This window comes from Clytia hemisphaerica, unplaced genomic scaffold (genome assembly GCF_902728285.1).
Source record: "Clytia hemisphaerica strain Z4C2 unplaced genomic scaffold, Clytia hemisphaerica genome assembly, whole genome shotgun sequence".
Classification (NCBI taxonomy): domain Eukaryota; kingdom Metazoa; phylum Cnidaria; class Hydrozoa; order Leptothecata; family Clytiidae; genus Clytia; species Clytia hemisphaerica.
This window is the reverse complement of record NW_027103498.1, coordinates 574,327-588,209: the sequence shown is the minus strand read 5'-3', so window position 1 is coordinate 588,209 and position 13,883 is coordinate 574,327. Positions and strand designations below refer to the sequence as shown.

The window sequence follows — 13,883 nt, the reverse complement described above, 5'->3', positions numbered from 1 at the left end:
TATCAATATCGTTTTCAAGGTATCACAAACTATTTGAGTCTCGTTTTGATTGATCTATTTGACCCCCTTTCACGCCTTTCTCTAATTTTGTCTGAGGTCATATTTTGAGATTTTTTGTCAAGTTGCACACTTTTATTTAAAAACAACAATTCTAGAATTGTTAGAGTATAAGAATGGTCAAAACAAAACCTTTGTATTTGCTCTGGTTGTGTTTTAAGCTTTCAATATCACATTACACGTTTTTGATAAGAACATCCAAAATTATTTAAGCCTAAAATGTTCTTAACATATTCTTATTTTCGCCATTTTGTGAGCATTTTTGCCCATTTTCTTAAGAAGTTGGCCATTTTAGAGTGACTGGAAAGCCTTAAAATGTTCTTAACTTGTTCTTAACATTTTGGCCATTGAAGCCTTATGTTCTTATATAGTTTGTTTTTATAAAAAAACGTGTAATTAATTCCTGAATTTGACTTTGGAAATGTAAAGTAATAAAATAAGGGTCACACATATCAATGAATTTTTGTGGTGATTATTCACGAAACAGCTAGTGTACCTTATCAATTTTCCATATATAAAACTCTTTTATAAAACTTTTTTGAAAAAACTCTTTATAAAACTTTTTTGAAAAAATGTTAAAGTGACAAAGTTCATTCATAATCCTCTAACCTAAAGTATTTGAAGCATTTTTACATGATGATGATGAATGAGGGTACTATGTATTCCACTACTAGTGAAAATTCTTAGTGAGATTGGAATCAGTAAAACGATTCCACCACTTAAAGTCACCATAAGTTGCTTTTAAACAAAGATCTCCAAAATGAAAAAAATAATATAAACCTAAAGAGACAATACTATCAAATATTGTCAATGTCATTTTTTTAGAACTTGTTGATATTTTTGTCACGAGAGTATTCTAGAGAGGAGTAAGGAATTTTATCATTTTTCTACTGCACCACAATTACATCAAAATGACAGCTTATCAGCGCAACGGTGTCTCTTCAAAGGAGTCAACAATCCTCTCACGTCATCTCTCTGTCTTCTGAAAACATGTGACAGTGAAATGAATGTCATTAAATTGTCCTTCTTATTAAGCTCCTTATATTATGCACCCCTTTGTTAGCATTTATATGATAATTAAAAGTTATTTCCACTTGTAAATGCCTTCTCCATCTTCGTTCGTTCGTTCGTTCGTTCGTTCGTTCGTTCGTTCGTTCGTTCGTTCGTTCGATTTACCTTTTCCACTTGTTCCAATTGTTTACTCAGCCTTTTCCTCCATTTCTTTCACTTTCTTTATGAAACGTTAATTATGCCCACATTCAACCAGTTCATCCGTTCATTCATTCATTCATGCCCATATCCTTTAATTCCACTCACTCTCTCCCACTCTCTGAGGTCAACCATAATAAACTTTCACGACATGTCACGTGTCCTTATGGCTTCCACGTGACACATTATGGCTGCAAATGGTCATGAACTGAGGTCACCCCATTTTAATAGCCCTTAAGCCACAAGGTCATAACATTTTTTTCATTATCGATAAAATCTCGATAAGTCTCTCTTTCATTGGGCACTCCCTGTTTATTTTGTCAAAATTCGACGATTAAAACTTTAGGCAATGGAAACGAGGTCGTAAAGACCAAAGAGGCATGAATGGAAACATGAACAATTTTGAAAGACTTTCCAATACCTGTAAGGGGAAAAAATCTTTCTGAATTTCTATCACAATTATTCAGATTATCCTCCAAAAAAAATACTTGATGATCCTTGAAGTTGTTTTTTAGAAATTTCATATCCAGTGATTTTCCGTGATAGACCAGTCATGAATTTCACATAATCACATAATAGTGCGGTCCGATTATACATTCTTATGGAATCTAAACCAACAATTGCTCAATTCTTAACCTCAAAATCCCCTGAAAGTTCTAAAATCTCATAACACCTTACCAATTCCAAAAATCTGGACATCTTAGTTCTTACTTTACAATTTAAAGGAACATTTTTTATAAGAAACATTTACCCTTTACGCCAATTCTACTGAGATTATTTTTTGTTACACATTATTTTAGCTCATTTTTGATATTATACCATATTTATGCTTAAAATTGGCTAATTTCAGGGCTCGAGCCTTAGCAACTCGGCTGCTTATAAAAAAATGTGTACTGTTTTTTTTACAAGGAAATAAAAAGGAAATTTGAATTCAACATTCCCTTCAAAATGTTACTTTAGCTGTTACTGAAGCGCATGTCCAAATAACAACAACTAGTTTTCTTATGTACAAATCTAGAACATTGCGAAATTGAAAGATTTATTGATTTTTTTTTTCACCGAATGAATGAAATCAGTGGTTAAAGTGCTTTGATAAAAATCTTAATCAGGTTCAATCATTCAGAATTAATCTCACATTAATTACCGTCTGTCATTCAGTATTTACTTCACAAGAATTATAGAAATTTTTTCGTACACATAGGCAATCGATTGATCACACTGGGTACATAATAGATTCTCTCTCTCGATTATTGTGCACTTATTCGAAATACGTTTTAAGGAATGTTTTCATACTCAAAGCTCTTCATCGTTGACTCGCCCGGGGGCATTGGGTCGACGGTATGTGTGGCGAAAAAAATGGCTCTTAGAATCGCACCCTTAAAATGCAGCAAATAAACGACGAAAATCATACCCTTATAGTGCTTTTCTCTCAAATTTTCAACTCTTTTAGAGCAAAAATATTAGAATTTTCGAGAAAAAATCAACAATTTCTCCTGGATTTCCTGAAATCTTTCACCCTTACATTGCATTTATCAAAAGTCCACCATTACAGTGCATTTCGCCGTTCATACTCATTAGTCAATTTGCCTGAATGCCCCTCCACGTCGGGGTGACTCGCTATCATGTATCTTATCACAGAACGTTTTCTTTATTTTGCAATCGATTTCCTTAGATAACCATCTTTCAAGCCACATATAGTATGTCAGCTTATGAATCGCTTGGTTGTAAGCGCTTATTAAAGTTTCAACCAATGAATGAAATAACTTTTATGTAAATAATATGAATGAAATGTGACTGAAGAAAATATCCTAAAGTGTTGGATAAACAGGATTCGAATGATTTTGAAACATTTCGATAGGGGTGCAGATCGCTTTGCCAGTATCACTTTCACCATATCTACAAAAATTCTATTATTTACGTTTTTTTCAAAATAGTCGCTTAGTGCTCAATACTAGTTTTTTGAAAGGGACCCAATAATTTTTACCTCATTTGACACTCTTGTAGTAAATAAATTCCCTCTATAGAAGTTGAAAGACTTTTGGATATTTCCAGTCTTCCAGCCAGCTAATTTCAGGCTTTAAGAGACGGTCCATGACTCATATATTTGATCTATTTTTTCTTTACAAATTTACATTGCTCTTTACTCTCTTCCAATGAATATTGAATATTGAAAATAGTTTTTCAAAGAAACAGAAGAGAAATTCATCCAACTATCTTGATCAAGACAGTTTGTTTGAAAATTTCAATGTCTATGTCTCTCAAGTAGACATTTAGAAATTAGGCGGAGTGTTTTTCACTGCAGTTGGACATCGCTGGTGAAACTTTATCGAACCAGTGTCTTTCTTGTTTCCTGGAAAAATATTTTATATTACTTTACAAATATTACAGCCTCGATCCAAAAAAACCCTAAAAATATTCTTTCTTTTTTTTAATTCTTGCCATTCTTTCTTGGGATGGAATCTACAACGCTTCTCTTCTTTTGTGTATATCTCCAAGAAAAACTTTTGAAACGATTTGAAACTGTCTAAAAGAAATTTACCAGGACATCATAAAATGTTGGTAAATGGGGTCCTGGGCAATGATACAGGGTTTAAGTTGCAAGAAGCCTCCTCATCCCGAGGGAGGGGGCACTCGATTTAAAAACAACCATATTTGTGGCCCAAAATTAGGCCTTTAAGATCGGAGCCTTCCAGTGAAGAGAAAATTATGTGCCCTGTCCTTCTCCCCGGGGTTCTTAATTTTATTTCCATTCCTTTTAAATGTCTTATTCGTGCAGTTACGGGACAGTTTGTTCGAGTTTCCTGAAAGCTTTTTGATTGAGTCCCCTCTCAGACATGAATGTCGGTTAAAGATTGATGGAGAACAAAATCTTAAGACAATTAATTAACTTTTTCATTGAGATTAATAAATGAACTAAACACACAACAAAAACTTAAAATGACATTAAATTTTTATGTAAGACAGGTTTTGTCTATACGGTTTCATCTTTGAAAGGAATTCTGTCCGCAGCCTATACACGGAACATCCATATAACGTTCATCCAATGTCTTGATCTGTATGTACCAGTTATTTCTGACTTTCTTTATTTCTATGTTTTGACAGAGTATGGTTTCTCTAAAGTGACCGCGATTCTTTTTGAAAATATGTCAATCCAATTTGTCAAGTCAAGAAAAGAAATTTCCAAAATCTTTAAATTCGCTTTCTATCCTCCCTCAAGACAAAAATAATATTTTCTCTCGTTTAAAAGTAGAATTTCAAATATTCTTACCTGAAAAGCTATCATTAGTATTTTTGCACAGTACACGCTTGTTTTATAAGAACCAGTATTTTTTTTGAAATTTTAATGCTTAAATGTTCTTAAAAATGGGTTTAAAATCTTTTAAAATCTGATAAAATCAGTACTTTTTTAGTAATTTTGAAACCTGAGGCTTAGATTGGTCTCAATTTGTTCTTAGGTTTTGGACAATTTCCAACCTCGTGTGCTATAAAATTGTTCTTATAATAAAAGAGTGTATTTTTTTAGTTTTTAAGCAACGAAATTTCGAATGCACTTACGTAAATATGAATCTAAATTGATTTTTCCCAATTTTATCAAAATGACTTTAGAAATTGAAGTTTTAGACTTTCAATGACAATATTTACATATTATAGTGAGTTAAGTAGGAATAGCTCATTGTCAACATCGTCCAAGTGTATCCCAGGCTTTATTTACGTTACTGATGGAAGCAAGATGATTTTATATGGCGCAAAAGTTGATAATACACAGGGAACGAGGCTGGGTCATTGTTGAAGACTTAACAAAATGACGTTTTTTGCACCCAGAAAGTGAATGGTGTATCGAATTAGATCATCCTTGCACACCTAGTTAGCCTTTTTCCTCTCAAGGAGTAACATTGAAATTTCAAGGAGGTGTTTTTAAAACTAATAATCTGAGGTTTGAGATCATTTTATAGTTTTTAGGTGGTTTCAAAGTATGGTTTTAACACCTACTTCCATTTGCGTACATATATGTGTAAGAAATTTCCATGTCCAAAAGTTTCCAACACTCAGTAAGTTTTAGACAGAGAGAATCTTCAAAGTATTGGAATTTTAATACGTTGATTATTGTGGTATTTCACAAATAGTTAAAAAGAATAAAAATTCATACATCTTTCTCTCTTCTTGTTCTTTTAAAAAATTGGTATCAGTTCAGTAGATGCGCTTTAGATCGAATGCGGTCACTACTAACTTGTGGATGGCGACACAACATCTTATGCACATCCAGTAAACTTTATACTGGATCAAGATTCTTACGAACAAAAGAAATAAACGCAAAACAATAACAAACGAATATTGATAATTGAAATTTTTAACTTTTGATATGAATCCCCCGACTTGCTGAACCGTTGCATAGAGGACTCGTTTTAAAGCCCCTTTATTGATGTGATCTCTGAACAAGATTAGAATTTTTTTAAATTGATTCAGGGGGTTGTGTTCATGAATAATTGAGTGTGTATAAAAGGGGAGCTTGGATGGTTAGTCAGCCTGGTAGGCGTTGTCAACTCAGTACACTTAAGGTGAGTAGATGAAGTCAAATTTTTACTACTTTTAAATTTTCAGAGCGTTGGCTTTCTCTGAGAGACTTTAAAGATTCGACATTTTTCTTTGTTTGAAGATCCCATCTATTTGGGAATATTTGATCAGTTGTTTTTCCTTGATGAGATGTTGAGAGGTTTACTGTCACTCAGAGGAGACAGCCAGAAATCTTTATGATGTTGTTGTAAAATAATAATTGGATATCAGTCAGTACTGTTTTAAGCGATTATTTTTGTTGAAATAATATCTTATCACTGAGGGTTTTTTTCTGCTCTTAGAACTTGAAATTTCGAAATCTCAAAACTGTGAATATCCACGGAGTTCCATATTCCAAAATTTCTTTTGAACCTAGCTACTTCTTTATATGATTTCTCTCCGTTTTCCTTTCAGTTTTCCAGATTGTATTTCCTTTCGAACGTTTCGACATCACAAAAACAAAATGTCAGATGCTGATACTACACCCGCAGTCGCTGACTTGAAAATCGAAGACAAAGGTACATTTTCTGTTTCCTTTCTCTCCGAATTTTGTTAATACTCTTATGTATAGTCAGTCCATAGTCAACCCCCTGAATTATTGTACTATAATTTCATTTTGGATTTTATTCGAGTAATTTTTTGATATTCGGCTATATGAATTTTTAATTTTAGCTGAGACAGCCCCAGCTGAAGAGGCACCAGCCGCCGCTGCAGAAGACACCCCAGCAGCTAAAGAAGCCGCCCCAGCAGAAGAAGCTGCATCCACTGACGCCCCAGCTGAAGAAGCTGCAAGCGAAGAAGCAGCGCCCGCTGAGGAAACGCCTGCTGCCACCGAATAAAACCCACCATTGTGTTTATAGTTGAATTTATTATTTACATAATGTATATTTTTCTGTTATAAAGTTTCTATACATCAATATCAGTGCTTGATTTGATACCAAAAAGTTGTATATATACAAATTACATATGAAAAACTTCGAATAATAAGATTAAAATTAAAAAAAATACTGATTTTTTTCCATTTTGTACAAATGTTCCCGTTTAATTATTCAGCCACACAGAGGTCTTTTTTAGGCCGGGCGAATGGCGAAATTCGCTGGCTCAAAACACGAAATAAATTAGAATTTTTCCTGTTATAACCACGTCAGGCTATTTTTAGAACGGAAGTGGATGTAACACCACAATTTCGTTACATCCACGTCAGTTACAAGAAAAAAAGTGTGTGTCCCGTGGTTTCTTTTTTGTTTTGTTTCATGGGACAAAAAGTGAGGGAAATACTCAAAAGATTGATGATCACCTCGATCATCAATGCCATCGGGAGCAAAAGGATGACGTTTTTCAATGATTAACTCTACGTATCATCATCTCGGTCCATTTAAGGGATTTAGCTTGAGCCAACCAATCATTCCAGAAAATTCCTTTGAATTGTAAGCCAACAGTCTCTTGTGGTTGGTAAAACCCGTTGAAAAATATTTGAGCGCAATTATTGTACCAAAAACCACCTCTCTTGTAATTGAGATTTCGAGCAATGCATGAGCAATAAGAAACACAATTGTCATAGTCTTTATCTCTTGTCGAGAAAAATTGACCGAAATGATATGACAGGGAATCTGTTCCTTCCATGAAGTCACCACCTAACAATTGATACTTGTCTGCTTCGCTTTTTACCTCAAAATATCCATATTTGGCATATTTTGTCTCATTCGAAAATCTACCGGCGTGGATATACACTTCATGCTTTTCTGAGCTTGTTATTTGGTGTAGAAATTCGTTACCAAGCCAAAATTCACCCGACAGTTCTCCGAAACCATTTTTATAGCCTTCCCACTGAGGCTGATAAAAATCAACACTGCCATCCATGCGGCGCTGAAACACTAGCCAACCACCACCATCATTGTCCATATTGCATCTGACGTCTTTAAGACCACTAGCCAATGTGATTTGATATACTCCTGGTGAAAGAAATTTCTTTGAATGAAATTCAAAGCGGATAAACTACAGGGTAATAAAATAGGTTTACCTTGCTTGCTTTTCACCAAGCCTGTAGAAAAGCTTTCTTAGACCAAAGATTTTCGCGTGCCAAATTACAAAAATAATTTGATTCTTTGACTTGAGCAGAATCAATGTTCCGACTTAAAAATTCGAAATTCTCATGAACCCAAAGAAAATCAACAAATCGAAGCCTAAGCATAAACATGAACATATAAATGACTATCTTCTATTGTCTCTTTGAAGCGAGCTTCGTTGCCGCCTGTATTTCAAATTCGGTACAAAAAATCCGACAGTATTCAGTTATAAAATCATTTTCTTTCAGTTACTTAGCAAGCTAAAAGAATTAATAAAACTGGAACATTACTTCACGAAAGAATTGTTTTCGATTTTTTTCATACGTTAGCCATATAATTTATCAACATTTTTCAATACTGAAGTGCAGAATTTCAACTTACAGCTCGCTGCGGTGGCAATAAAAATGAGATTTTGCTAAGCATATTGAGCCTCGACCCGATTTTCTCGTATGTTTATAAAACAAAATGAGTGTATTCATCATTTTACGAACCAAGAATTACCTGATTCCCTTGCTCCTGCTTTGTAATGATCTACACAATCTCTGAAGATCGGGAAATACTTGGAATGGAAAACGGATTCAATCGGATTTGATGTCATCGTCAGATAATGGAAGGATCGATCATACAAGCTACATTGAAACTTCAACTCGGTAACTTTCTCGATCAGTAGAGCAACACATTTGAGCTCGAAATGACAGATTGTAAAACATTTTTGATCGGCAAATTTTACAAATTCAGCTACTTCGTAAGGTGGTTCAAGTGGTTTTGAATTTCGAGCCATTTTGCTGAATAATTTGCAATTGATCTCGTTTAAGAGTATACAAAACAAGAGGATCAAACAAAACATAAACGATTTCGCCAATTTCATGATTTTTGAAGCTAATAAAATATCTTCCAATCCAATCCAGTCCTTTCCCTTATTTTCTTATCTTCTCACATAGAAGAAGAAAATAACCTTTGAAAAACAGTCTGTATGAATCAAGGGTTGCCTTGCGGTTTTTTTGAATAACATACGTCGTTCGAAAATCATTCATTAAAAAAGGGATGAAACCAATGGAGAACGATATACAATCAACCCGACGATCAATTGAAGCTAAGAATATAGCTGTGAAATGATACTTTAATTAAATAAAAATGACGATGAATAATTTATATTTACTTCTTTTTTTTTCGCTAGGTGACAAATAACAAAACATGACAAATAACTCAAGTGAATTGGGGGCGATGGGGCGGCGGTTTGCACATTTATTTCGGTGCTACGCGTGGTGTTTCGCTATTAAATATTGTGCGGTATAAGCCTTTCGCGTATCGTAGGAGTAGGAGTTATTTTTGGACCTACCCGGGTGGGGTGGAGGTTCTATAAATTAACTTGTGTTCGTTCGTCCGTCCGTTCGCCCGTTCGTCTGTTACCAACTTTTCTCAAGATTGAATCATAGGAATTTTTTGATTTTTGGTGCAAAGGTGCAAAATGGTGGTGGTCAAAATTTGAAGCAGCCCGACTTTCGAAGAAAAAATATTTTTGGACGAATTTCAGCCAAAAACGGCTAAAAAAGGGTTTTTAAGACTTTGTGAAAAATTGGATCATTTATTTTCTCTGATTTTTTGCATGAAAGTAGGCTAACATCATTGGTAAAAGATGACTGAAGCAGATTTTCACAAAAAAAAATTTTTGGCTGAAAAACGAATCTTTATCTATAAGAATCACTATGTATAAGCATAGATCAATATTTTATTTTTTTTAAAGAAGAAAACGTCACGGTAGAGCGCGATGGTTTGAGTTTTCTAGAAACCTTATTTATTAAGCTGTGCATTTTTCTGACAGTAGATTGTTTTTATAAAGAAAAGCGTTTAATAGCTTTTTTACTTTTTTTTCAAAAGTCTTCTTGAAAGTGTTGATAGTTTCTCCCAATAGATATGCTTTCATTAATTCTTTTTTATTTTGTCCAGTTATGTCTTATGTGTTTCATTGTTTCAATGTTCATTGATTAGTTTTGATAACCAGGTAGGTCCATAAAAGTATCACTTGTTACATGTCTGAATTAGCCTTCGAGGCTTCGGCACAAACCTTTGTTTCCTCATCTTCCTCCTATGGAAGAACTTGAAAAGCTGAAGTCATTTCAGGGAAGAAATATCGAGGGTTAACAATATTTGTCCCACTGGATTGTGCAAGGAATGTTATAAAAGGAGGCCCCAAAATCCCATAACTTTTGAGAATTGTCTCCCCTCCCCCCGAGCTACCTTGTACACTTTTTTATACAGAACCAGTAATATTTTGCTAAGGCTCAGCTGTTCTTATTCTTGGCATTCTCAGCCTCAAATTGTTCTTATCCTGTCCTTATTTATATGATGTTTATAAGGTATTGTTAATTAATTGAAGAGTAGACCATAAAACTTATTCGAGTAAGGAGACATTTAAGTTATAGAGGTTCGAGTTAAGAGACTCTACACTATATAATGGCTAAGATGCAGGAGACAATTCTCTTACCCTAGATAGAGTTGCAGAAACTTTTCTTTTGATAATCATCATTAGACAAATAAAATCAAACAATAAAGGCTTATACGACACGGCATTTTGAGTTGGGCTTGGCATGGGGATCGCTTTTCCAATATCTTCCAGAATTCCAGAGGAGCTGAGATTGACATATTAGACTTACTATAGACTTGACTGCATTAGCTCAACTTTGCTATATATAAAATCTTTGCTGTCTTTTAGTGACACGTGGTGGCACGGGTGGTTTGAGAATTTTGAAAATTTCTGGTGTCAATGTTCAATTTTTAATAAATACATAAACATAGCATATAAGGGTCGGAAAAATCAGAAAATCAAATTTCAGTCCCACTAAGGGTCGGAAAAATAGGAAAATTTCAACTTTCTACCCCCTGAAAGATAGAAATTTGGTCAAAATTCCGGGTTTAATGGTAGCGTACGGAACTTCTGAACCTAGGTGAAACAGAAAACTCCAGATCAAAGATGGAAAAATACAAGATCTACTCTTCTTATCCGTACGAAGAAGCCATGACCGGTGCGCGCGGCCAATGCGTGTGAAAACCTCAGGCTCAGGTAAGAATGCACATGGCCGACATAAAAACAAAAACAGAAAGAAAGAACTCAAACACTTTGATCATTTTGTCATAATTTAAGCTACATTTTATTGAAATGGGTAAGAAAAAGCTGCAAGAAATGAATGTTGACGAGTTCATGAAGCACGGGATCGATTCTGATGAGTCAGATAAAGAGGAAAGTGAATTGTTGGAAGAAGAAAGTCTTCTTGCTGATGAAGACGAAGAAAAACATCAACGAAAAAATGAAAAGAAAGATGAATCAAACACTGGTTCTGCAGAATCAACAAATCAGACTAAAGGGTAAATAATTTTCATTTTTCTAAGTTTATCAAATGCAGTAAAACCTTAATGGACACTGTGATTAATCCAGTGTGGAAACCATGCAAAAGCCACGCCGAAGATATTTTGAGGATCAAGAAGGTTACACCCAATTGAGGACATTCTCACGCCGAATATATTCGGCGTACTGTGCATGAATTCCAGACTGGTGATTAATGGTCCTAAAGACCTGTCTTTGTATTATATATCCAGGTGTAACTAATCGAAGGTAATCGAATTCAATTTTTAATCGAATTCATCGAAACTAATCGAAGATTAATCGTTTCAATTAGTCTTCGATTATCGAAGTTATCGAATGCTTATTCGATTATTTGGATTATCTTACGATTATTTCGATTATCTTTCTCGATTACTTTCGATTACCTTCGATTACCTTGATAAACTTGACCGCGCACTTGCGATTTTGATTGTGTCATTTAATTACGTGAATGTGCGAGCCATGCGATCTTCAGTCAGTCAGGCACATCCTGGCAAATGAACGGGGTATTTGCTCCGGCCTAGGAGCCTTTAATTCTCTCTTCCGACAACGACGTTCAAGGTCAAGACATTTTTTTTTGTTTATCTAATCCGATGATCTATTCCGATTTAATAAAAACGGATTATCTGGATTTCGATAATATTGCGAAAGTATTTAGAAAAAGATGGCTGCCGAAAGTGGGCTTAGCTAATAGTCTGATAGTGATCATTTTCATCAGTATTCATGATGTTTTGGACATGATTTATGAGAAGTTTGATGCATACTGGTCTAACAATGTGGAAAGACTTTGGAGAAATTTTGGCCATGAATCGTCAGCTGCTCGAGTGCTTAAATCTTGCATATGGCTAACTTCTCTAGTTTTATGGACGCACGAAACCATAAAACTCTGTAACTTGACAATGGAATGAAACTTTCAAACACACATCCATTGGAATTCGAAAGAGAATACTAAAATTACAACATTACAGTGCAAATTTGAAAACAATCTGAGCAGTTTTTGTGGTGTTATGTGTATGGCTGAAAATGATCCTCATTTTTTCAAACCCAACACAGATATTTTACAAACATATCACTATGAGAATTCAATAAAGGATACTAAAACACAATTCCTGTGTAAATTTGAACAAGATTGGAAAAATCTTCACAGTATTATGGCTGAAAATGACCGTTTTTGGACTTTGTCGTAATTTCATCGCGGCTGGCGGCTGTTCCTTTTGATTTTTCAAACCCGACACAGATATTTTACAAACATATCACTATAAGAATTCAATAAAGGATACTAAAACACAATTCATGTGTAAATTTGAACAAGATCGGAGAAATTTTCACAGTATTATGGCTGAAAATGATCGTTTTTGAACTTTGTGTCGTACCGTCAACTGCTCCAACTTGGGACGAGTGTACGCAACATGGGACTTGTTGATATCTGGTCTGTATTTTCACTTACTGTAAAATTGAAAGAGAAATCGTGTATTTTTTAATACGCGGTTCATTAAACTCAAATCTAATGACTTTTGAGGTTCGGTGAAATGTTGGTGGGATGGCCGTCTCATGTTGCGTAAGATAGTCCCAAGTTGGAGCAATTGACGGTAATTTCATCGCAGCTGGCAACCGTTCCTTTTAATTTTTCAAACCCGACACATATTTTTTACAAACATTATGAGAATTCAGTAAAGGATACAAAAAAACAATTCCTGTGTAAATTTGAACAAGATTGGAGTAATTTTCACAGTGTTATGGCTGAAAATGATCATTTTTGGACTTTGTCGTAATTTCATTGGCTGGGGCGACCGTTCCTTTTGAAGATTTTTCAAACCCGAAACAGTTTTTTTTCCAAATATACCACTATTTATTACATACACACTATTTATTACATACACACTATTGTACCATTTTATTTGGTTTATCCTACTCTCCCCCAAGTATTATCCCAACAGAAAAAAATAATGCTTAGCTAAAAGCCCGTGGCCTCTAATTTAGGCTATTTTTCTCCCCGAAATTTTATCTGGACAATCAAATCAAGAACTTGGAAATATTGACTTCTAAATATTTATCTCCTTTAGCTCCAATTTTGAACTTTTTAGTCGAGGATGAGTGGGCGCGGGGTGGGGTTGGTTCTTTAGGCAAGAAAGTGCATGTGTAATCACTTAGAAGAGCTAAACTTCCAGCTGGTTTATTTATTCGTTAAGATTATTTCTCATACTCGCTCTGCAATAGAATTACTACTTTGCTTTCTGACCTGTTCTGATTAGCAGTTTGTGGGCAACGTTCTAACACAACTAACTCAACAAGCTCATCTTTCACATCTTTTAATCTCTTAAGCCGGAGCTTCCAGCGCAGCTGGTTTATTTTCACTTGCGACCATTGGCAAATGAACGGGATCGAAAACAAAAGTGACGTAATAGCGCCAAATACCCAGTTTAATTGAACCGGGTTGGAAATATTTTGCTTCATTTCAAAGAACTGCATCGATGAAATTTTTTTTCCATGGGTCAATTTTGTCTTCGAAGATTGAAGAAACTTTTAATGAAAAAATAAAGTTCCCAGTTTTCTTCCTTTTTTCCCTTTTTCAGTTTGAAGTTCATTTTTATTCATTTTCACGCTTTTAGCCTGAGACGTCC

General features: G+C 34.6%; 2 protein-coding genes and 1 long non-coding RNA gene across 3 annotated transcripts in view; 2 read left to right on the top strand and 1 right to left on the bottom strand.

Annotated features, from left to right (window-relative positions):
• Window positions 1–5,442: 5,442 nt before the first annotated feature.
• On the top strand, window positions 5,443–6,824 carry LOC136798795 (uncharacterized). The gene is made up of 3 exons (XR_010845435.1): window positions 5,443–5,822; window positions 6,232–6,335; window positions 6,490–6,824. It is a non-coding gene; the product is annotated as an uncharacterized lncRNA (long non-coding RNA).
• A 255-nt stretch (window positions 6,825–7,079) lies between these two features.
• Window positions 7,080–8,783, bottom strand: LOC136798794 (microfibril-associated glycoprotein 4-like). Its single transcript, XM_067055465.1, has 2 exons — window positions 8,385–8,783; window positions 7,080–7,769 (listed from the first exon to the last, which is right to left on the bottom strand). Exons 1-2 carry the CDS (start codon window positions 8,749–8,751, stop codon window positions 7,156–7,158), a joined length of 981 nt encoding a protein of 326 aa, XP_066911566.1. The 5' UTR covers window positions 8,752–8,783; the 3' UTR covers window positions 7,080–7,155.
• Window positions 8,784–10,878: 2,095 nt separating this feature from the next.
• LOC136798793 (nucleolar complex protein 2 homolog) overlaps window positions 10,879–13,883 on the top strand; it is a 35,809-nt gene continuing 32,804 nt past the window's right edge. The window contains exon 1 of the mRNA XM_067055464.1: window positions 10,879–11,246. Within this exon, the coding sequence (XP_066911565.1) occupies window positions 11,041–11,246 (206 nt within the window). The 5' untranslated portion in view covers window positions 10,879–11,040. The remainder of the gene's footprint in view (window positions 11,247–13,883) is intronic.